The sequence below is a fragment of the Fonsecaea multimorphosa genome (genome assembly GCF_000836435.1).
Source record: "Fonsecaea multimorphosa CBS 102226 unplaced genomic scaffold supercont1.9, whole genome shotgun sequence".
Classification (NCBI taxonomy): domain Eukaryota; kingdom Fungi; phylum Ascomycota; class Eurotiomycetes; order Chaetothyriales; family Herpotrichiellaceae; genus Fonsecaea; species Fonsecaea multimorphosa.
In genome coordinates this window covers 491956-514222 of record NW_015971643.1, presented here as the reverse complement: position 1 = coordinate 514222, position 22267 = coordinate 491956, and the positions used below count along the sequence as shown (strand labels likewise).

Sequence of the window (22267 nt, the reverse complement as noted above, 5' to 3'; positions counted from 1 at the left end):
CTCTCTCTCTTTCTCGATGTGTGTTGAACGGGAATTGTTCCAAGGAAAGGAGATTGCTCCCGAGGCTAGAGCACTTTGCAGTGTGAATGCTGGATACAAATCCCGGCCAACGACGCTCGCAACTATTGTTTCCGTGCAGGACATTTTGTGGCATGTTGTTATATTGTATCTTGTTATCAGGTCGTGGTCACGTCATGTCATGTCACCAATGTCAGATTTGTGATGACATGATAGTCCTGCTTGGTCGATTGATTGATTGTTTAGTTTGTCCCTTATGAAATACCCCTATATCAATGCCGAGTACAATTCAAGTGTCTATCAATCCACCCACAACCCCTCAATGAACGTGCACACATCGATAGGACAACCTAAGATAGGGAGAAAAAGAAAGAGAGAGAAAAAGAGAATGGAGCGCTTGAGCATCATAAACTAGTTTCGCCAAAGTCTGAAGGCTTCAGTGATCCGCTCCAAAAAGACTATAGCCAGTGGGCTGCCAAAGTACCTAGAACCCTCCGAGCATGGGCATAGCGGCTGAATATCCAACGCTGCCTCTCGTACTCCCTCTTCCCATTTCCCTCTGCATTATCATTTACTACTACCATGCCGTCCCCTCCAGATTGGCCTGCCTCAACTTCTCGTAAAACGCCCCAGGCCAGCCCACCATCTCCTGATCACTCGGCAGACAACTGACCTCCTCACCCTCTTTACACACAATCTCGCCCTTCGCTTTCAACGCCTCCTCCCTTCGTCGACAGTATCCTACAACATTCCCGATAACTCTGCCCAGCATCTCCGGGGAAATGGCGACAGGGTTCAAAAATGGGTCCGTTTCGGACAGGAGCTCTTTGATCGTGGGTCTCAGGGACTGTTCTCGTGTGAGGCAACGTTTCAAGGTCTTGATTAGTCCAAATGGAACCACAGACCCACCAATACCTGTTGTCGGAAATGAAATCTCGACCTTCGGGTTGGGGATGGACATGATGCGCTCGAACTGCTTCTGGATATGGGCGAACGGGGGTTGTCCGTAGGTCATTTGATAAAGGATACACCCTAGACTCCAAACATCACTGGGTTTTCCGAGTTTAAGCAGTTTCGTGCCGGGAGGCTGCTGTGATCCTGCAGCGGGCGTGTGGCAAACCAGGGATTCTGGAGACATATAATTGGGTGTGCCGATTTGATTTTCGCGATGCACGTTGACTGTGTTTTCTTGGATGGCGTTGGCAATGCCAAAATCGATGAGTTTGAGTTGACCCTTGACGAGCAGGAAATTGGCGGGTTTGAGGTCTGAATGCACAATATCGTGATCGTGCACCGCCTGGACGCATTCTAGCATTTCTTTCCAATAGTGCCTGGTGAAAGTGATGTCCAGCTTGGCACCTTCTGCCTTGAGTTGTTCGTTCAGCATTTTGTTGAAGTCTGTTTCGCCCAGCTCCATCATGACGCTGAGCACCCCTTTCTCCTCGTTGATTTCGTAGTCGTACAATCTGATAACGCGATCCACGTTCTCGAGCTTCTTCAATAGGTCAATCTCGCCCTTGTAGCCTACAATTGCTGCCATGTCGGCCTCCTCGAGATTGACTCGTTTGAGAGCGAAGATCTTGTAATTCTCAGCCATGATTCGGAAAACTCTTGACGACCCGCCTCGACCTATGCAATCTAGCCTTCTATAGGTTTTCCCATTCAAGACGTAGTGAACGGATCTCTTGTTGCGAGAGCCCGCGTTCGACGTTGCCGCATCAAGAATCGACATTTTCGGCGGTGGAGCGGGCGCTGGACGGTGAGGCGTGTTGTTAGACCGAGGAGCCAGCGGCTGGCGAGATGGAGAAGCATGCCCTGATGCAGGCTCAACCGGCTTCTGCTCCAGTGGAGCACCGTCTTCTTGAATGTCCAAGATTGCAGCTGACGGTTTGCTCTTTCGAAACGTTGGAGGCGGCTCATTCTCCTGGTCTTCTAACGATGGAAGCGCTGGCAAAGGTGGAATCTTAAACACAGGTCTTCTTTGGGAGCTTGATGATTTGGACGAGGGCTGAAAATTTTGCACAGCAGGTGTAGGGTGAGCCTGATGAGCCGATCCTGGTCGCGACAGCGAACGAATTTGTGACAGAACCCCGTCCGTTTGCTTGGGAGATGTATTCTGGGGAGAATGCTTAGCTGGCCTGCTCTGTTCGGGGCTTCCCCTCAGCGCAAGCAAGTCATCTGGAAAATCTTGCAACTCGGGCTCTTTGGCCCGCCGACCCATTTCCATATCAGGAGTATCGGGGTGCGGCTGATCTTGATGGTCCATATGAACATCCTCGTCTTCGCTGGGACGACGCATCATGCCTCTCCTCACAGGTTTGTTCAGCAACGCGCCTCCAATTCGTCGGACTCGCATGGTACTCTGCGCACCATTTTCATCGGGTTTCCGAGGTCGGCTGATTGTCGACGGTGCAACAGCATTCTGCTCGTCGAGGCTGCCTCTTATCATGCTTGACTTTGGGCTGGTTGACCTTTTTGAAGTTTCGAGCGGCAGTTCGACCGGTTCCTCTTTTTCCTCTTCAGGTGATGGAGGCGATCTCGACAGCCGCCTAGCATCGCTAATGCGGATGCGCCGCACTCTGGGTGCCGGAGTTTCTGAGTCTTGACGTACAGCTTGAGCCCCTGTTGTCGATTTGTCATGGATCTTGTACATGAATGATCCATCTCTTCCCAAGACACCCGGCTGCACCGGCCGAGAAACCGAGGTGACTCGAATGACCCGCGGGGCAGGACTGCCATCTCTTTGTTGAGGCGGGCTTGAAGACCTGAGTATTTCCAGTGGTGTTCCCCTGCTTCGTCTCCTAGAGTAGCCTGTGCTCAACGGCTTCGCACTCTGTGGTTCTGGTTCCACATTTTCCTTCTCAGTCCCCAACTGTTCATTGTCTTCGCCCAATATAGCTTGCGCCTCGGCACTTAGTTTGATAGGCGCAAGATCTTCATCGTCTGAGCTGTCTCCTGTAATACTTTGGTCGAACTGTTGCTTCGTACGGGGCGCTGCAGTTGGTAGTGGGTAAGCACGGGTTGTTGAGGGTCGCGTTGCGGTTCGGTGCGGCCGACGAGGATTGCTGAGCGAGGAGGTCAGTACGGCCGATGCCGGTGACATATAGGCAGCCATAGAGAGCACTATCGTTGAGTATTGATATTGTTGGGTGTGCTCATGGTCGATGACACTATTGTTCGAAGGACTTTATTTGGCCGTGAAGACGCGCCGCAGTTGTGGATTGAAGCTCCGAACGTGGACATTGCGGTGGCCGGTAAAACCTCGGCCATTTGTGCGGTTGACCGGGCAACAAAGGACCAAAAGGATTACAGGGTACGAGGTATCGAGTAGCAACTTTCAAGTCTTCAATCATGATTAATATTATGCTTGTTCGAGTTACGCCATTGTCTTCTCCGTTTTCCGAAAAACCTCTGCTTCCTCAGAAGGTTGGCACTCGTGCCGCGTATTCCATCCAAGAGCGTCCATACCAGCGCCTCTGCCAAAAATGCTTTCACAGCTTTGGAATTAACTTTTCGACCAAAGAGTCCAAATGAATCGGTCTGGGTCCGGGTGTCCAGGCAGGTCGTCTACCAACCTGCACTAGCGTAAAGTCTCTTTCCTTGAAGATGCTTCAGAGCATGCAGCTGAAGCCGACAAAAATGCCAGCCGCGACGACCCCGAGCCCGTAGATCTGTCCAATGTCGATCACCAGTCTTGATGCAGCAGAGCTTCCAGATCCACTGTTTCCGCTTGAAGCAGGGGTTGTCGTAGCAGCTGAACCACCTCCAAAGCCAGTGTAGATAACTCCGTCAGAGGCAGTGGAAGCGGCAGACCCCACGACCGTTGATGTAGATGACATTGTTGTGATTGTGCTTGTGTTTACTCTTGTTGGGTTGAGTGCACCGCATGGGTGATCCTGCGTGCATGCAGCTGCACAGGTGTTGTCGTTGCCGCAAGCAGTCTGACATTGGGTGTTGTACTCTGTGCAGATATAGTAGGGGAGGGTCTGAGAGTATTCGGAGGCATTGGGAGAAAGCCCGTTGGAGCAAATGCAAGAATAGGTGAGGCCAACCGGGTCACAGGTATTGGCGTCGGTGGCCGCAGAATTGCCAGCCGTTTGCAGGCAAATAAGAGGACATTCGGCGATCTGCGAGTCGCACCACGACTCTGTTCATGAACCGTCAGCAACATGTAGGTTGGCGATGGGGATACACTACTCACGTCTCGTCGACAGAGGCACTGAATTGGGGTCAATGGTCTGTGTAATGGCCAAACGAGCCAGGACTGCCATCGCAGCGGTGATGAAAAGGCGTTGCATGATCAATCACAGGGCTGCTTTTTTTCGTCTGTGGTAAGGGTTCACTGTATCAATACCAGGCTGCTTATTACTAGTTGCTCGAGAACGTGCAAAGGAGAATGAATGAAATAACGAATGTCGCCAAAACAATATTGCTGATTTCTTCGAGGAACGAGAGGACAGAGGTCTGTTGCTTAAAGGAAGAAGTGAAATGAGCAAGCAGTCGCAGCAACAGCAGCGGACAAGGACATAAAAAGGGCGGAGGAGGCAAGGGTCATGGTGACTGGCGAGAGTGGTATGCCGCTATCCAACCATCACCATGACCAGTTTGGGTTGGTGTTGAAGCCACCTCCTCGGGTTGGGGGGCAGGATCTCTTCCCGCCACTGCACTGAGCAAGTCTCGTCCTTCTCCAGGGCTAAGAGATTCTAGCCCGTCTCATCGACCTTCTCTTTTGCATGTGGCCCAGCAACAAAAAGTCTCCAATGCATGATTGTGGCACACCGCAGATGGGCGCGGAAGGAGGTTGACCTTGTCTCAGGCGTCGACAAAAAGTCCGTGGTGTTCTGCGGAGCTGTCAAACACTTTGTGGTGCTTCTGGAGGCCAAAGGTGCATGATGGCCCAATAGTAGATGGGTCCTGAATTCCGGGGGCTCCACGGCGCGCAGTTCCAGCGCCAATCACCCACCAATGGTGCCCCAAGAAGCTTACCCGCACCACCAGTAGGGGCACCAGCAAGCCTGGGACGGAGCAGCTAACTGCGAAGATGCGAGAATGCATGTCATCTCCACACCCTTGTTGCCCTTGGTGTCCTCAACTCAGGGTTCCAGAGGCGTTCGTGGTTGCGCCCCAGCAATGGCCATTCAGCAACTCCTCCTGCCTGCGGCTCGTTTCTTCGATATTTGTATCAGTAGTTGTTATACGAGTATCAATCAATATCTGGAGGAACAGAGAGATCGACAGTGAGATGATCACTGCTCTGGCCTTTCCACTTTCCCACCTCGTCTCTCTCTGCCTCAACACGGCTAGTGGTCAACATCAAAGAATGGCGCTACACAGGACACTTTTCTCCATGCAGTCACCTGCAGTGGTGCCATCTTTCTAGCTGCGGGTTTTTCGGGCTTTCGTAACCTTTTTCTTATCCTTTTTTTCTCTCTTCTGAAACATCTGCTGAGCTCGTCACCTTACACTGTATCTCACAATACTTTCTGGAGGCGGGGCTATCTTTGTCTGGGTTACACCCGCTGCTGCTTGCACATCCCAGCTCTGCCTCGATGCTCCATCGATGCTCCATCCATCCTGGTGTCCCTCTAGATAGATCGGTCTGCAAGTGTGCACATGCATGGAGAACCCTCGTTCCGTCCCAATCGCTGCATTGGGTCCAGATCAACCGAAACGAGACTCCGTAGCCGCACCCGGGGTTGACGGTGCTGAACGGTCTGGCGATCGGCTTCCAACTTCGCCTACTCCTCCGCCGTACTGGCAACCTAACAGAGAGCCGTCGTTTGACGAGCTGTCCGCCGCGCGACCACCCCCCATCGCTCTGGAGGATCATACCTTGTCCCGAGAGCCTAGCAGAGCGGCGCTCTGGGCCAAATCCATCTCCATTGACGAATATGTCATTGTCCAAGGGAATCCCACAGGAGTGGGCGCATACGTGGTATACAATATTAACGTCCAGACCCTTGATGGAGGCCCCATGACAATCCGAAAGCGATATTCCGAGTTCGATGAGCTTCGGGCCAAGTTGGTCAAAGCCTACCCTCAGTCAACCAGGTCGTCGCTTCCGCCTCTTCCTCCCAAGAGTGCCATATACAAATTCCGGCCCAAGTTTCTCGAGAAACGGCGTGAAGGACTGGCTTATTTCCTCAACTGTGTTATGCTGAATCCGGAATACGCGGGTTCTACCATCGTGAAAGATTTTATCTTTCCACCAGAGACATGAAATGGATCCCCCACATGTCCAAAAATCCTCTGCTATTACCGGGACCAAGAGCAATGAACAAGGACCTTTCTGCTTGCGATAGCTGCGCACATCACGACTTCTTGGCATCGTGACCCCAGTTTCTCAGACTGCGGAAAGCCTTGGAGTCGGGGTCTTGCTTGGCCTTTTCCTCTTCCTGCGCCAGGTGGCGTTTGTTGTACGCCGCGACCTTCCTCATATGCGCGATATCTTCCTCGTCATACTTGGACGGATCCTTCTCTGGATTCTTTCTCAAGAGCTCGACGATCTTCCTGCCGCTAACGCGCTGGTCAGCTTCGGCACACACATATATTGCCTTAAGGGCTGACACTTGAAAGAGGGCAGCATCACCCCTGATCCGGGAGCAAAGAGGCTCGGCTCACCTTTCATGACCGATGGTTTCTCCGGAGTCATCGCCCTTCGACCAGCCTGACTCGCGCGAAGTAGACCCCTTGAGCCATTCCTCCAACTCATCGGCAGTCATATTGACCGTGTTGTTGAAGTCCCTATTCATGGTGAGCTTGAGGTTCAAGCACGATATCTGGTATCCGCTACACACTGGATTACATCGTCATTACTTTTGACCATCTTGGAATAAGCTCTTTGCGTGGATTGCTTTGGCAGCTGGGAAAGAAGCCCTGCTCGGGTTGAAGATGGAGTGGCAATGTCTTTGAGTATCGATTGTGCTGGCGATATGTTGTTCTGCTGGTCTCCTGAGTCGAGGACCATCATGATGATGCCTTGCCCTTGTTCAATGATGCCAATATATTTGGTATTTAGTTACGTCATGACTTGGCAATGTCGGACTCAACCTTTGAGTATCCCACAGATCAATGTCGCTTGGGAATTCTGTCAGTCGCACCGGGTCACTGAGCTAGTCACTCAGTCATTTGCAGCACGGCACTTTGGCTGCGAGGCTGCGAATTGAGCACGCCGTCGGAACGGGATGTCAGAGGCTTTGTGACACTGTGGCGCGCGAGTATCGAAAGGAGAAATTGGAGACCCAGCCGCATGCAGTTAGCCAGCCGCACGCGAAAACCTGCGACATTCCAAGCATCTCGTATACTCTAATTGAGGCACGGAGAGACAAATCCAGGGTAAATGCATGAACCCATCAGAATGTAGAGCAATATAAGAAGTTGCAGTATGGCTCCGCCTGCCGACGTGAGATTTCTCTTGGGACGATCGAGAGTCGAGACTGGTTGGAAACGTGTTGAATCTCGAGCCAATCTGCGACACAAAGGGCAACCTAGTCAATCTTAACGATCAACCAAGTCTCCACCTTGGTGACCGCGCTGTCGCTATCCTTTGCCTGGCACGAGCTTGTTACCCTAATAACGGGCCCCTGCGCGAAGTCAAATGTGACGGCACATAATGTGGCTTGCAGCGTCGGCAGTCGCATGGTGATGCCAGAGAAGAGACGCTCCGTCAATCTATTGCCATGTCTAAATTTGCCCGAGATACTTACAAAAAGCTCTTCCACAATGTGGGCTTGGCTGCTTGCGTGGCCTCGATCGACCTCCTCGTGGCTCGCGTCTCACTTGATCTTATAGGTGGTTGCATGAGGTGCAGGAAATGCATGCAGGACTCGGAGGCGCAGTTGGTGCTACTGCTTCTCTGCTGGATTCGACCCTCACAAGGCAGGTGCTTTCCCCCCAATAAGAATAATTGTTCAAGCCCTCGGGGGAGTGGCGGTAGGCACGATCCTAACCCGAACAATTGGGCTGGGCGTTGGACTAGAAGGCAGGTCTAGGACATGCAGCGTTGATCAGTCGCAGGACAGAACGCGTCTCATTGGTGTTTGAGCAGGAGGGCTTCAAAGCCCAAGTTTGAGGTCAGCCAGAGGGACCCCCACAGCCTAAAACATCCCGGCAACCGTTTGGGCAATCCAGCTAAGCAATTGGCCCAGTTTGGCTCCGATGGGCGGTGGATGGTCTTGATGGTCTTGATGGTCCCTGAATTTGGGGCGCCACCAACGAGGCCAAACTCAACTAACCCAACTAAACCGGATTCTGGCTTCCAAACCGCCTTTTCAAGTCACGGCTCGACACGTCGCGCTCCCCCCCCAGCAGTGAGGCTTCAAGCCGTTCCTCCTATCCTCCACGTTATCACATCTCTTTGCCTTTTTGTTTCGCTTCTCGTTTGCGGCCATAGACGACGAAAAAGGTGGTCAGTCATCCCAGGAAAAGCCACGGGATACTGCAGCCTGTTGCGGGCTCTGGCCATTCTCCGTTCATCTTCTTGCACTTCAAAGTTGTCCCCAATCTTTTCAATTCGTTGTTTTCCACCCAAACACCACCTTCCAGCCCGCCAGGTCGCTGGACAACACAGCAACAACGACAACTCATCTTCTCCCCTTTTTTCCGGCTTCTTCACGTTCGCTTGCCCTGTTGGATTCCAAATTATTGAACCGCCAAAGTGCCTCGAGTTTTCGGCTCACCGATTCGTCCAATGCCGATAAACCCCTGAAATTACGCATCTGAAGTGCTGCATATGCAACTTGCCTGACTGCGAAGCGTTACCACTTACCTCGTCAACTTGTCGTCACCTTCTTTTCCACCTCCGACCCTACAGTCTTTCCTTCCTCCTCACTGTGTCCTGCGCATTTTGTCACTTGTACAAACACGATTCACTGCCTGGGCGATCGGTCGACGGTTGTTGAACAGATGAAAAAGAACCACGAACCTACTCTAGACCATCTCTGACATTTCGGTACCATGCCATTTTTCTCCAAGGTCTTTAAGAGCAAGGATGGCCAGGTCAAAAAGGCCGCAGCGCCTGTCGCAAATGGAGACTCACACAAGAAGCCTCAGTGGTCGGACGCATGGGCTCGCACGAGGGTCGATCCCGACGAGGTGTCTGAACTGCTGCATTTGTGCACGGCTGAGCTGAAGTCGAGAGGTTAGCTCTCTCACGGTCACTATGAACTTCCGATGCTGACTCTACTCTAGCCCTCGACATCCCCTTCTTACTACTACCATTTCGTCCTTCGTCAGACCCTTCTGCCGCGAGAACCTTTGTTCGCAATTTCTTTCTGCCGCCTCACGATCGAGAACCTTTACGGGGTTCCTTTTTGGAAACGGAGCTTCGTATGACGGAGGTCATGGTAGGGTGCATGGGCAAGACAAAGAAACATAACCTGCTGACGCTTGGATAGGTCCTGATAAGCGTTCTGAAATGGTGCTGGGCCCGCCTGCCAGGGGGCGTTGTGACATGGGAGGTGTATGAGGCGTTCAGAGTTGGAGAAAAGGGTCAGACATTTTTGCAACCATCCGTATCACGAAAGACTGACAGATTCAGACTCCGGCTTTGCGCGCGATGCGTTCACTACCTTTATTCCAATTGGCGTTGACTCGCCTGCTCGCCTTAAAATCATTCAAGACTTTTTCGACCTCCTTGCCTCACTCGCGGCACATGGCAAGGCTAATGGACTGGGGGGTCATAAAGTTTCGAGATATGCTGGGTGGTGGGCGTTCGAGCACTACGATGCCGGAAAAGGGTTTGAGTCTGGATACCAATCTTGGTCGACGTATGAAGTTCTCGATCTCTGCTGCACCTTGTCGCTAACTGTGACAGTGCTGCTGATGCAACCGCTCATCTCTTCTTCGCTTACCTACGATCCATGTCCCCAGGCGCGGGCAAAGCGAGCGGAATCCTGAGCCTTCCGAGGTCATTGCAGCAGCTTCTTGACTCGACTGCTTACCCTCCAAAGCATGCTCTGTTGTCGAACGACACCACAAAGGTCGTCATGATCGTCGATGTGGTGTCGCCAACTCCATACGCCCTATTGCGACGCGCCAGGAACTTTGAATATCGAGACGATGATCGAGGGCTACAACAATTTGCCAGTTATGACGACCCTGTGCAAGCACTTACCGACGAATGTCGTCGCGTTCTCAAAGCGATCTCTTCTGCGAACCAATCCCAGGTCTCAAATGCCAAAACATCCACCAGCCTGACAGATCCGTCGTGGTCACGATTTGAAGACATCGGATTTGGCAGCTCCCTTGAGGACGAAGAAGAAGATGATGAAGGGCTGCTTGGTCGTAGAGTTGTCTCGAAGCGACCCATACACGCCTCAGCTCGGGGAGGAGGCTATCAGGATCTGGCTCGACCAACAACTCCCTCATGGGCTGATTTCCTGTCCTCTGGATTTGCCGACGAGCACGGCAACAAAGCCCCGGCACCTATTCTGCTTCCACCTGACAAGATTCTTCCTCCTATCAATATGACTGCGCCTAGAGGGCAGAGTTCGCAGTCGCACCGGAGGAATCTCGACGCCCAGCTAAACCTCGACCCGGGCGAGTTGGCTAGCATCACCAAGGTCAATGTTGATGATTCTTTCTGGTGGGTCTGGATCAGTAGTCTCGCTTCAGAAGAGCCAACCTCGAGAAAAGCTGTCTTTGGTCGATGCGCCCTAATTGAAACCCCTTTCCCAGAGGACAGATGGATGGTGATAGAGGAGCAGGTCAAAGGTGCCGCTCCGGAGCCTGCAGCCGGAGCATACATCGCAGAGAAGAAGAAAACGTTCCTGGGATTCTCAACCAAACGTGGCCGGATGACCCGAAGAGGGTCAGGTTCTAAGAAGAGCCCTCTCTCCCCCGAAGCGCAGTTCTCCACTAACAATAGAGCGACGCTGGCGCCAGATCAACAGGCTAAGATCCAAAAAGCCGCGGCCGAGCTTTCTAGGAGAAAAGAGGCCGAGCAAAAGGAGGAGCAAGCCGCTTTGGCGACTCGTCGTGGACGTATGCAAGAACCCATTGTGGCGTCCAAGACCAACAGCATATTTACACTGGGTCCGTTGATCAAGGACGAAGCTTCCCCAGCACTACAGTGGGCAAGCCAATACGACAAGAAGGCGATCCGGGCTAAGTACCTGGGCGACTCACTTGCCGGCAAAGGCTCTCGTGAGCTGTTGAACTTGCCTCAAAACGGCCTCGGAATTAGTAGATCAACTTCGACACTGTCTGTGGTCAGCAAGAACAAGGACCTCCCACCATCACCAGCCGAAAAAGTGACACGTCCCGCTGTCGTTGAAAGATCCCAGTCTACGGAGTCTCCTATGGCGCCACCGGTCGTCATCGAGCCTGCTCCAATCCCTGTCGAACCGACCGATCTAGTCCTGCCTCCAGCGACGACAGAAGCAGCAGAAGTGCCTCTGCCTCCAGCGACACCGGAAATTGTGGAAACCCCGCCTACCAGGCCTCAGCCCACTAAATTAAGGAAGTCACTCGACCAGCAACGTCGTTCACCCGACCTGAAAAAGCCAAGAGGAAAGACTCCGACGGGGCCCCCTCCTGTCCAGAAGACTAGTGGCATCCGACGTCTGTTTGGGACCAAGCGGTCCAAATCACGGGAATCAAGAATCCCAGAACCACCTGAGTCGCCGGTCAATGTGGACGAAGATCCCGCTGTTGCTGCAGCTAGACGTGCCCTAGAGGGCAAACCCGCTCTTCCCGCTGAAGGTTCAACTTCACCTCCTCTCAGTCCTGGACACTTCCATCGTCTTGCAACTGTCAAGGCTTCCCAGCCCGAATCACCGAGTGTGGATGAAGTACCGGAGCCACCGCAAATGACCGCGGCGTCAGTACCAAGAGAAGCGACCCCGGAACTGTCTACGGAACATGAAGGGTACGACGAAGCTGTCGCACCACCCAGGACACGTCGCGATGAAGAATATGATCAGCTCTCGCGGGTAGACACAAACGAGCGTGAACATGCTGATCGTGAGTTCTCGACGTTTGATCAAGGGCCTTTGGTTGATCAGCCAGCTTTCGCGCCTGTGGACACGCCGCCGAGAGAAGAGTTCCTGACACCCATCGAGGAGCCTTCCCATGGGCCTGTCAGCCTTCATTCCGGCCGGTCGTTCCAGCAGACGGAGAGCTCAGTGGAGGAGGAGGAGGGACCACCTCTTACGCAACAGGCCAGCCCTGGTGACCGATGGGCTCAGATTCGACGAAATGCGGCTGAGCGAGCAGCGAGACAGTCAGAGGAGCAGACTTCACGGAGTCGTACTGAAACCCGAACCGACGATGGAGAAACCAGTGGGGAAGAGAGTAAGTTCTGGAGCAGAATCATTGAGGGATGAGACTAACCGTGCGGTAGCGATTGAATCACGAGTTGCACGAATCAAGGCACGAGTGGCTGAATTGACTGGAAACATGGACGGCAACCGACGATGATTCCAGCCTCGAAGTGCGATTCACCAGCAACCAGCGTAAAGCATATACATCTCCGGCAGCACACAGTGCAGTCATATCCGATGACAGTCCCCTTTTGTTCCGATTCGCGATCGAGTTTTGCACAGAAAAGACAGCATGGCGTTGTGTGTGTTGGGTTTTGGGGGTTGCAGCTTATGTGTGTCCAAGATACCACCTCCGCGTTATTCTACGCCGATGATTATCTTTCTATCTTTTCCTTTCATTTGTGTGAGCGTTTGGCAGCATGATCCGTCTGCGCTGCGGGGCAGCACATTAATAATACACCCTTTACACGCTTTCCTTTGTTCTGCCCTGTCAACTGCGTTGGTTGCGGGTACACGAGGTGGGAAACCTAATAAGCCTTCTGAAATTGGGTTGAGTTTGAGGGCATGGACAACGTGTCGAAAGATTTCCTTGGATGCTCTCGATTGAGCTACGGAGGAGGATCGAAGTCAGTCAGGAGCATCAGGGGAGAGTGCGGTGGCCACAGTGCGGGCACTGGTGATGGGTTTCATGTCATGGTAGAAGCAATAGACGGCAGGGCGCCCTTGATTCATTGCGAAAATGGGATGGAAGGAGATACTATTTCGACCCGTCAACCCGCAGATACATACATCGGAGGGCGGCATGGACAACGTCCGACCTGATTCAAATCGCTCTGGGATCCCAAACTATGTTGTCTCTTCCAGTTATGGCAGTTGTTGGCGTGTTCAAGGACAAAAGCTTCGTCCTGACTATTTCTGACTGAAGGAATTGAGGCGAAGCTTTTCCCGCCGGAAACTTGAGGAGCCGACAAGTTGGGGCCCTGGGGCCGAAGATATAATTCTCGACATGTAAGCAAGGCGATCAATATGCGGCAATACACTCCGAGAAGGAGAGTCTGAAGCCAAACTAGTCTAGGTCGGTCAGGTGAGGAAAGAAGCCAGGATGCACGATTGCACGAGGCATCCCGTTTCAAGATGGTATACACGACGTGGGAAGATTCTGTACAGGCGTCTGATCGGACAAGCGGCTCCTTCTTGATCGATTCTTCATGGCTGCTCTGTTCCTCCCCAGCGGAGAGAGCATGGTGGATATTCAAGCCTTAGACCGGCGAGTCAATTGCTTCGCATGCGCTTCGAAACATTCATCAATCGAACCTAATCTGGGGAAAATTGCAGCCTCGTCCTAGAGACAGCGAGGCTCGACGCATTGTATCTGCCCAGCTGTCTAGGCACATGTATTACACTCGGATGGTCCACACCGATGACTACCTAGGTAAGTGTCTGGATGCAGGGTATACTCCAAATGAGTTCATGCAGTCGTATAAAAACGCAAAACGAGGGGGATTGTGTATCGGTATTGGTACGTGGTAGACAACTGTCCGGAATCAGCAAGGATTGGCCATCCACCGAGCTGTGGTGTGGTGTGCAGGATGCAGAAGATATTGAGTACCTCGTACCTAGCGAGCGACCTACCTAGGTCGGTAGCGCTCGCGTGGTCTTCTAAATATAGCACATCTAGCAATTCTAGCGAGCCAATCGCTGCCGTCCTCGCTGCATGGCGAGTAAGAGCCGCATGGGCAAAGGAGCCCGAAAGACTTGAAACACTAGGGCCGATGGGGGCACCCGGGGCACCGAGGGGCACCCAAGGGGGTTGGTGGTTGGGGCTTACCACATTCGCTGCTGGAGTTGATCGACCCAGCCATTGTGCGGGCGCTTATTGCTGATTTCCTCTCATCTCGCTCGCTCCCAATCATGAGACGTCGCTGTCATCGGGACCCGGGCGCAGTTGAGATGAAGACGCCGTCGAGGGGTGACATGGACACTGCGGGACGGAGCAATGGAAATTGTGAAGGATGTGTTGTCCAACACTGGAGGCATGATGCAGTTGGGAATGGGAACAGCGAAATGACTTGGACAGGGAAGGCCGATTCTCTTCCTCCCTAGGTACCTAGGTACCTCAGGTTTATAGAATTAATGTAGAGAGACAGCTAAGGGATACTGCAAGGCATGTTCTGGCCCGTTTACCGCCCATCAACGCACATATCTCGGGGAAGGGGGGCATGTTTACCTGGCACCAGCCTCAATACTCGCAATAAGCCCGTCTAAACCCACCCCCAAAGGAATCCAAGCGGAGTAACGGGGGCAATAAGGCGGCAAGGCTCTTCGCCGCTTGAGTTTCGGGGATTTCCAGGCAGTAGGTACGAGTAAGCCACTAGGTTTGCCCATTCCCGGGTCTCTCGACCTAATTACTGTTGGTTTTTGCCTAGCTGGGCAGGCTGCTAAGCTGCTACAGGGACCTCCAGTTAGGAAAACTGCCGCCGACAGCCGCCAGTGGTGGGTGTCGTTGGCCTCCTCGCCTGCTCTGTACTGCCCAGTGCCCAGTGCCCAGCCCTCGAGCCCCCCAAACTCGAGTGGGCGTCGGCAACTTACAACGGGCTTTCGGCTGCAGCTGCAGGCTGCACCCACCTTGCACCTTGCACCTTGCGTCTGCGGCCTGCACTTCCCTTCCCAACTTCTCCCTCGCCTGATTTTTTTCGACCCTTCTTTCTTCCATTCTATCTTTAGCATCCCATATCCACCTTGCACGTTCACGCTTCCATTACACGCTTAACAGACGCCATCGAGCCAATCCACGATGCAATCCGTGTGAGCCTCAATTAGCAAGCCACAGCACCAGTCTTGAGTTACAATTACTTTTGCCGTTGCTTGTCCCAAACCGCCATTGCACCCGTTGTTCTCTGTTCTGCGGTCATTGTCGCGACCGGGACAAACAGGTGCCTCCAAGTCCCAGTCTACGTCCACCGAACCGCATCCGTGCTCCCTTGGGTCGGATACTTGGTCGACAAGGAACAAAGACACCTCGGGTGCTTCTTTGTTAAATATACACAATTCCTCATCCGGGATTCGGGCTTTCTTTCAAGCCAATTTCCCTTCGCCGCAAAGTGGCCTTGGTGCAGCTGGCCTTTGACGAACTCAACCCCAGCAGACGAGGAGGTGTATTTGGGTCATCGGCATATGCAAGAGACGAGAAACATATAAACAACCATGGGTCGGAGGAAGATTGAGATCCGAGCTATCAAGGATGATCGTAATCGTTCAGTGTGAGTTGTGGTGATTGTCATTGCTGATGTTGCTCTGTCCGCTGATTCTCCGGGGCAGGACATTTCTCAAGCGCAAAGGCGGCCTCTTCAAGAAGGCCTACGAACTCTCCGTCCTGTGTTCGGTCGATGTCGCAGTCATCATCTTTGGTCACAACAAGAAGCTTTACGAGTTTTCGTCGGGCGATATCAATGAAACATTGCGGAGATATCAATATGTGGGTTGAGAGTCCTGAACAAGGGAGGATGACTTTCGTTGCTGACATGTTGCCCTTAGTATGGTGCACCCCACGAACACAAAGGCCCTGGCGATTTCAAGAACAAGGGTGGGGAGGACGACGACGATGAGGACGAGGATGAAGATCAACCTGCGCACGCCCGCGAAGACTCGCTGCCACCCCAACATCTTCCTCCCCAACTACAACACCACAACTCTTTTGCGCACATTCAACAACCCATGGCTTCCGTCTCACCTCCAATGCCCAACGGCATGTTCCAGCCTCGTCACGGCACGCCGCAACCTCCTCACATGATATCGAGGCCGCCCTCTCAGAACATGATCCGCCGGACGAGTTCCAACTTGGTTCCCATGCAACATCCTCATCCCACTCCTCCCCCACCACAGAATGGATTTGCATATGTTCCGAATCCACCCATCTACAACCCTCAAGCGACGCCGCCTGTCCCTCCTCAGCCTTCCCCTCAGCCTCAATTTCAGCCATTTCCACCCCAGCAGCAACCACCGCAACCACCGCCACCACTTCCACAATCGCACCAACAGATGCAGCAAGCGCACCAGCCTTACCTTCAGGAACAGAGACGACATTCGCAGCCGCCTCCGGCTTCTCAACCCAGTCTTCAGCCTCCACCCCAAGCAGAAGCTCGCGTCTCACCTCAACCGGAACAGTTAAATCTTCGGCCACCGGAGCAAGCCACACCACCTCAACCAAAACACCTGTCTTCCAAATCGAGAAGTATTTTCACTCCGATCGACGAAGGAGGCTCGGTCTTGATGCAGCATTTCTTTGGTGCCCCCGATCCTAAACCTCAGCTGAAGAAGGAAGAGGAGGCGCCAGACGTCAAACCTCCACCTCGGAGTACAACAGCCCCAACCATCCCTCGACCCAGTTCGCAAGGAGGTCGGCCACAAACTACTGTTCCGGAATTTGCACCGCCCACTAGAACTAACACGTCAGGATCGAAATCTGGTGCTCGACCGAAACTGAACCTTCAGATACCCTCGGAAGCAGAAGACAACGAGTCGGCCGCCGGAGGGTCGCCATCACAGTCGGCCAATCCGTCAGCAAACCCAGCCAGAGGCTCTGATCATATTGTCTTGCCGCCACCTTCGCCGAGCGCTTCTGCAGTAATGTCGGCGGGAGCATCTGGACCACCAAATCCGTTTGCTCGGCCCCCACCGCCTACATCGAATGCAAACCGCGATGCGTACAATGACAATCGAAACAATATCGAGACGCCCATATCTGCCCTGCCAAGTCGGTATATGAATAACGATCTACTGCCGAGTCCGAGCAATTTCTTTACTGAGTGGGACCGAATGTCGGCTGTTTTACCAAGCCCTCTCGTGTTTCCAACACCGGCAGATGCAAGAGGGTTGGGATTTGGAAGCAGAGATGCAGCCCGAGAAGCGGCGAGTGAGCAAGCGAATGGAGAAAAGAGGAAGGGGAGCGTTGATCTGGCGGAAAAAGAGGGAGATGCTAAGAAAGTCAAGACCGGTGCGAGTTGATCCAGACTCGACGTGTATATGACAAAGGAATTCCGACCGAATTTGCCTTTGACAGGCTTACCCAGGCCTCTATAACACCACAAAGCCCAAAATCACCAAAGAAAAGAAGAAAAACAACTTTACGACTTGTTACGGCCGCATGTTTTCCCGAATCCCATCCCTTCAGTTTGATCGCAGAATATATTTACTGTTGGTTGCTTGAAGTCTTTGATAGCGATGTCAGAATGTGTGGTCAATCTGTACTGGCATAGCGGGTGGGCGTTTGGGGGTTTTCAGAGCAGTGCTCTCACACAACACAAACTTGGGTGTAGCCGGGAGGGTTCAAGTTGGCCTATGGTTCAGGCTCACGGTGTTTATGGCTATGGCTACCAAGTACTATGCTGGGCACAGCGTGACATCTAGGACGTTGAAGACTTGATTGAGATCTCAGTGGAAAGGAGCTGCGTCCTTCGGATTCCAATGTGTTGGAGGGATGTGAAATGGATTTATTGCTATTTGGAGAAGGCTACCTTTGGCGAAGCCACCTTGGGCTGATCGAAATAGGCGGTCAAAGGGAGACGGTACCCGTAGATGGAATGATTCTGAGTGATGAGAGAGGAGAATAAATTTGAATGACTCTTTTCCTGGATTTATCGCTCGTTTTCGTGGTGTCGTCGCCGTCGGTTTGGTTGACAAGGAGACGTTGCTCTCAGAGACTCGAGACTCGGGACCCGGCGTCCGGAACCGGGACCGAACCGGAAAGTAGAACGGCGCCCGCGGACGACATGAAAGCTGGCCAAACCAAAGTCTTGACGTCTTTGACATCGCCTTTCGCGTATTGTCGCCCTATCACACCTAGGCAGTCCCTCAAAGTTACCGCTAGAAATTGTCCCAAGATGCTGTACCATTTCTCGCTAAAGTCGCGTCCCCGTGTCCAGAGTTCAAGCCCAGGCAGCAGTCTGGGCAATACCATTTCATTGCGACCTGATCCGCCATGATTCTGTATATAAGACATTTACACGACTGTTCCACACACGCAGGATACTGCAAATAGTCCATGGAGTGCCGCTAGTTGGAAGGACTCTCTTCAACGTCCACGATCCTTGATGTCGAGCGAGGCAGAAAAACTGCCTTCAAGCCAAAATGGCTCCGAATCAGCGACCCGTCAAGCTGAGAAGCAGGCTGAAGGCGGCATCAAAGACTATTTTCGCATCTTTCAATACGCAGACCGCTATGACTGGCTCCTGAATGCTATCGCATGTACCTTCGCCATTGCCTCTGGCGCCGCACTTCCCTTGATGTCCCTGGTGTTTGGCACGTTTACAACCAAATTCAACAATTTCGCCAGTGGCAGGTCAACACCGCAACAATTCAGGGATGATGTCGACCATTTCGTCCTTTGGTTCATCTACCTCTTCGTTGGCAAACTCGGCGCGACCTATATCGCCACGGGGGCAATCAGCGTCTCCGCGGTACGGACGACCCGTTCTTTTCGGAAGGCATTTCTTCAAGCCACTCTGCGGCAGGAAATCTGGCATTTCGATAGTCGGACCAATGGAGCGACGGCCACTCAGGTCACCACCAATGGAAATCGGATCCAGACGGGCATTGCTGAGAAATTGGTCTTCGTCGTCGTAGGGCTTTCCATGTTTTTGTCTTCCTTCGTCGTGGCTTTGGCCAGGCAATGGAAATTGGCCTTGATCACCATGTCCGTCATCCCTGCGATTTTTCTCGCCACCGCTGTCTGCATAGCCATCGACGCAGTGCAGGAGGCCAGAATCGTCCGCGTCTACTCTCGAGCAGCTGTCCTGGCTGAGGAGGTGCTGTCGTCCATTCGAACAGTCCACGCCTTCTACGCACAGAAGAAAATGGTCCAGGGATACGACGCCTTCCTCCAAAAGGCCCACAAAGAAGGAAACAAGAAGTCTCCCAACTATGGTGTCCTTTTCTCCACTCAGTATTTCTGCGTGTACTCGGCCATTGCCCTCTCATTCTGGCAAGGATTCCGAATGTATCAAAGCGGGGAAATTGCAAATGTTGGCGAAGTCTTCACGGTTGTGCTATCGGTGACAATTGCTGCAACGGCGGTTTCAAGTATCGCACCACAAATGCAAGCTATTACCAACGCGTCATCCGCTGCTTCAGAACTGTTCAGCGTCGTCGACAAGCCATCACTGCTGGATCCTCTCAACCCTGCCGGTGTCCAGCCATCCTCATGTGGAGGCCACATCGAAATTACGGGCTTGGAGTTTGCTTACCCATCCCGCCCAGCGGCTCAGGTTCTGCGTGGATTGACCATTAGTATTCCCGCCGGTAAGACCACGGCTCTAGTAGGAGCGTCGGGTTGTGGGAAAAGCACACTTGTCGGGCTTCTTGAACGGTGGTATCTCCCCACTGCAGGTCATATTACTCTTGACGGAATAGAGTTGGATGAATACAACGTCAAATGGTTGAGAAGCCAGATTCGTCTTGTGCAACAAGAGCCAGTGTTATTCCGCGGAACGGTCTTTGAGAATGTCGCTAAGGGGTTTCTCGACGAGCAACGAAACCTTCCCCACGATAAACAGATGGAATTGGTCCGAGAAGCCTGCAAAGCCAGTAATGCTGATGACTTCATCAATGAACTTCCCGAAGGGTACGACACCCAAGTGGGTGAACGGGCCGGGACACTCAGTGGAGGTCAAAGACAGCGAATTGCCATTGCTCGCAGCATCATTTCAGACCCCAAGATCCTTCTTCTCGACGAGGCCACGAGCGCTCTTGACCCGAAGGCCGAGCGACTTGTGCAGGATGCCTTGAATCGGGTGTCAGAGGACCGAACGACGTTGGTCATTGCACACAAATTGGCCACTGTGAAGGCAGCCGACAATATCGCCGTCATGTCCTATGGACGGATAGTCGAACAAGGCACCCATCAACAGCTGATCGATCTGGACGGTCACTATGCAGGTCTGGTGCGCGCTCAAGATCTTGGTGCCGCAGAACAGCACGAGGCTAGCAAGCTTTTGAGTGAGAAAGAGACACTTGATGTGAAAGGGGACCGACTAGCGATCCAACGGACCTTGACCGCAGCGACATCTAATGGAGGTGACGCGGAAGGGCAGACGAAATCCATCGGCACTCTCGACTATTCACTCTTGCGATGCATTTTCATCATGTTCTATGAGCAGAAGTCGTTGTACTGGTGCTTCATGGTGACGACTGTGGCTTGCTTCATTGGCGGCGGCACCTACCCAGCCCAGGCTGTTCTCTTTTCCAAGCTCCTGACTATCTTCCAGTTGACTGGCAAGCAAGCCCGAGATCGAGCAGATTTCTATTCATTAATGTTCTTCGTCGTCGCGATTGGAAACCTGGTAGCTTATTTTACCATCGGGTGGATCTGTAACATCATCGCACAGACAGTCACTCACCGATATCGCACGGAGATGTTCAAACGTGTCCTTGAGCAGGACATTGAGTTTTTCGACCTTCCGGACAACACGTCAGGCGCCTTGACCTCGAAGCTCTCTACACTTCCAAACCAACTACAAGAGCTGATTGCGTTCAACATCATGCTCATCTTGATTGTGTGTGTTAACGTGGTGTCTAGCAGTATTTTGGCCTTGGCTTATGGTTGGAAGCTGGGTCTGGTTGTGGTATTTGGGGCACTCCCACCACTGCTGCTGTCTGGTTATCTTCGCATACGGCTGGAAACGAAGCTTGAGGCGGACGTCGGGGACAAATTTGCAGAAAGTGCCGGGCTGGCCAACGAAGCTGTGTCGTCGATCAGAACTGTGGCTTCCTTGACGCTTGAAACCCATATCCTGGAGGAATACTCGCAGATGCTCAGCAATATGGTCCTGAAGTCGACCCGGGCATTAGTGTGGACCATGTTCTGGTTCTCCCTGTCGCAGTCCATCGTGTTTCTGGCCATGGCACTGGGTTTCTGGTACGGGAGTCGCCTGTTGGCGTCAGGGGAGTATACCACAGGACAGTTCTATACCATCTTCATCGGGGTTCTCTTCGCAGGGCAAGCAGCGGGCGAATTCTTTGGGTATACCACGTCCATCACTAAAGCACGAAGCGCGGCCAACTATATACTGTGGCTGAGGACCTTACAACCGACGATCAGGGAGACGGACACCAACCAAGCCAATGGGCCCGAAGGAGATGGACCAGTTGATCTTGAGGATGTCGAGTTCCGCTACCGTCAAAGAGAGACCTCGCGGGTCATTCGAGGCATCTCTATGAGCATCAAGCCGGGGCAATTTGCCGCTTTCGTGGGAGCATCCGGCTGCGGCAAGTCAACGCTGGTTGCGCTCCTCGAAAGATTCTATGACCCAACCTCGGGCCGAATCTGTTTCTCCCACAAGGACATTGCGGTCATGACGCCCCGGCTCTACCGTGGACACATGTCTCTCGTGCAACAGGAACCCACCTTGTACCAGGGGTCTGTGAGTGAGAATGTTTCTCTCGGCCTCGACTTCGAACCCTCGGAGGAACAGATCCGCGAAGCATGTCGGAAAGCCAACGCTCTCGACTTTGTGATTTCGCTGCCCGAAGGGTTTGACACGCCGTGCGGGTCTCGAGGCACGCAGCTCTCGGGCGGGCAGCGACAGCGCATTGCCATCGCGAGAGCCCTGATCCGGAACCCCAAACTCCTCCTGCTGGACGAGGCCACCAGTGCTCTAGACACCTTGTCGGAAAAGCTGGTGCAGGCTGCTCTGGACGAGGCGGCCATGTCCCGGACGACGATTGCGGTGGCGCACCGCTTGTCGACCATCCGCGAGGCTGACGTGATATTTGTGATTGCGAATGGCAAGATCGCGGAGATGGGGACGCACACCGAGTTGCAGCAGTTGAAGGGCCGTTACTACGACATGTGTTTGGCGCAGTCGCTAGACAGGGCGTAAGAGGGATGGTCTTGAACGTAGGGACGAGGTCCCTGGCTCTCCTCTCCTTCTCATATTCTCTGTACTAGACATTAGACTTCTCCAAAAGTGGTTGCTTGTTGGCAAATTTTG

General features: G+C 53.0%; 6 protein-coding genes across 6 annotated transcripts; 4 read left to right on the top strand and 2 right to left on the bottom strand.

Moving 5' to 3' along the window:
* Positions 1-595: 595 nt before the first annotated feature.
* On the bottom strand, positions 596-4316 carry Z520_05349 (uncharacterized protein; the record flags this gene model as incomplete). Its single annotated transcript, XM_016775852.1, has 3 exons — positions 596-3012; positions 3965-4165; positions 4220-4316. The coding sequence occupies 3 exons, from the start codon at positions 4314-4316 to the stop codon at positions 596-598; spliced, it is 2715 nt and encodes a 904-aa protein (XP_016633011.1).
* Positions 4317-5635: 1319 nt separating this feature from the next.
* Z520_05348 (uncharacterized protein) lies at positions 5636-6238 on the top strand (the record flags this gene model as incomplete). The annotated part of the gene is made up of 1 exon (XM_016775851.1): positions 5636-6238. One exon carries the CDS (start codon positions 5636-5638, stop codon positions 6236-6238), a length of 603 nt encoding a protein of 200 aa, XP_016633010.1.
* A 91-nt stretch (positions 6239-6329) lies between these two features.
* Positions 6330-6770, bottom strand: Z520_05347 (uncharacterized protein; the record flags this gene model as incomplete). Its single annotated transcript, XM_016775850.1, has 2 exons — positions 6330-6534; positions 6640-6770. The coding sequence occupies 2 exons, from the start codon at positions 6768-6770 to the stop codon at positions 6330-6332; spliced, it is 336 nt and encodes a 111-aa protein (XP_016633009.1).
* A 2203-nt stretch (positions 6771-8973) lies between these two features.
* Z520_05346 (uncharacterized protein) lies at positions 8974-12438 on the top strand (the record flags this gene model as incomplete). Its single annotated transcript, XM_016775849.1, has 6 exons — positions 8974-9157; positions 9208-9362; positions 9414-9507; positions 9551-9785; positions 9833-12312; positions 12362-12438. The coding sequence occupies 6 exons, from the start codon at positions 8974-8976 to the stop codon at positions 12436-12438; spliced, it is 3225 nt and encodes a 1074-aa protein (XP_016633008.1).
* A 3047-nt stretch (positions 12439-15485) lies between these two features.
* On the top strand, positions 15486-17285 carry Z520_05345 (uncharacterized protein; the record flags this gene model as incomplete). The annotated part of the gene is made up of 3 exons (XM_016775848.1): positions 15486-15541; positions 15600-15756; positions 15816-17285. The coding sequence occupies 3 exons, from the start codon at positions 15486-15488 to the stop codon at positions 17283-17285; spliced, it is 1683 nt and encodes a 560-aa protein (XP_016633007.1).
* A 1085-nt stretch (positions 17286-18370) lies between these two features.
* Z520_05344 (uncharacterized protein) lies at positions 18371-22156 on the top strand (the record flags this gene model as incomplete). Its single annotated transcript, XM_016775847.1, has 1 exon — positions 18371-22156. The coding sequence occupies one exon, from the start codon at positions 18371-18373 to the stop codon at positions 22154-22156; it is 3786 nt and encodes a 1261-aa protein (XP_016633006.1).
* Between the last annotated feature and the right edge of the window lie 111 nt (positions 22157-22267).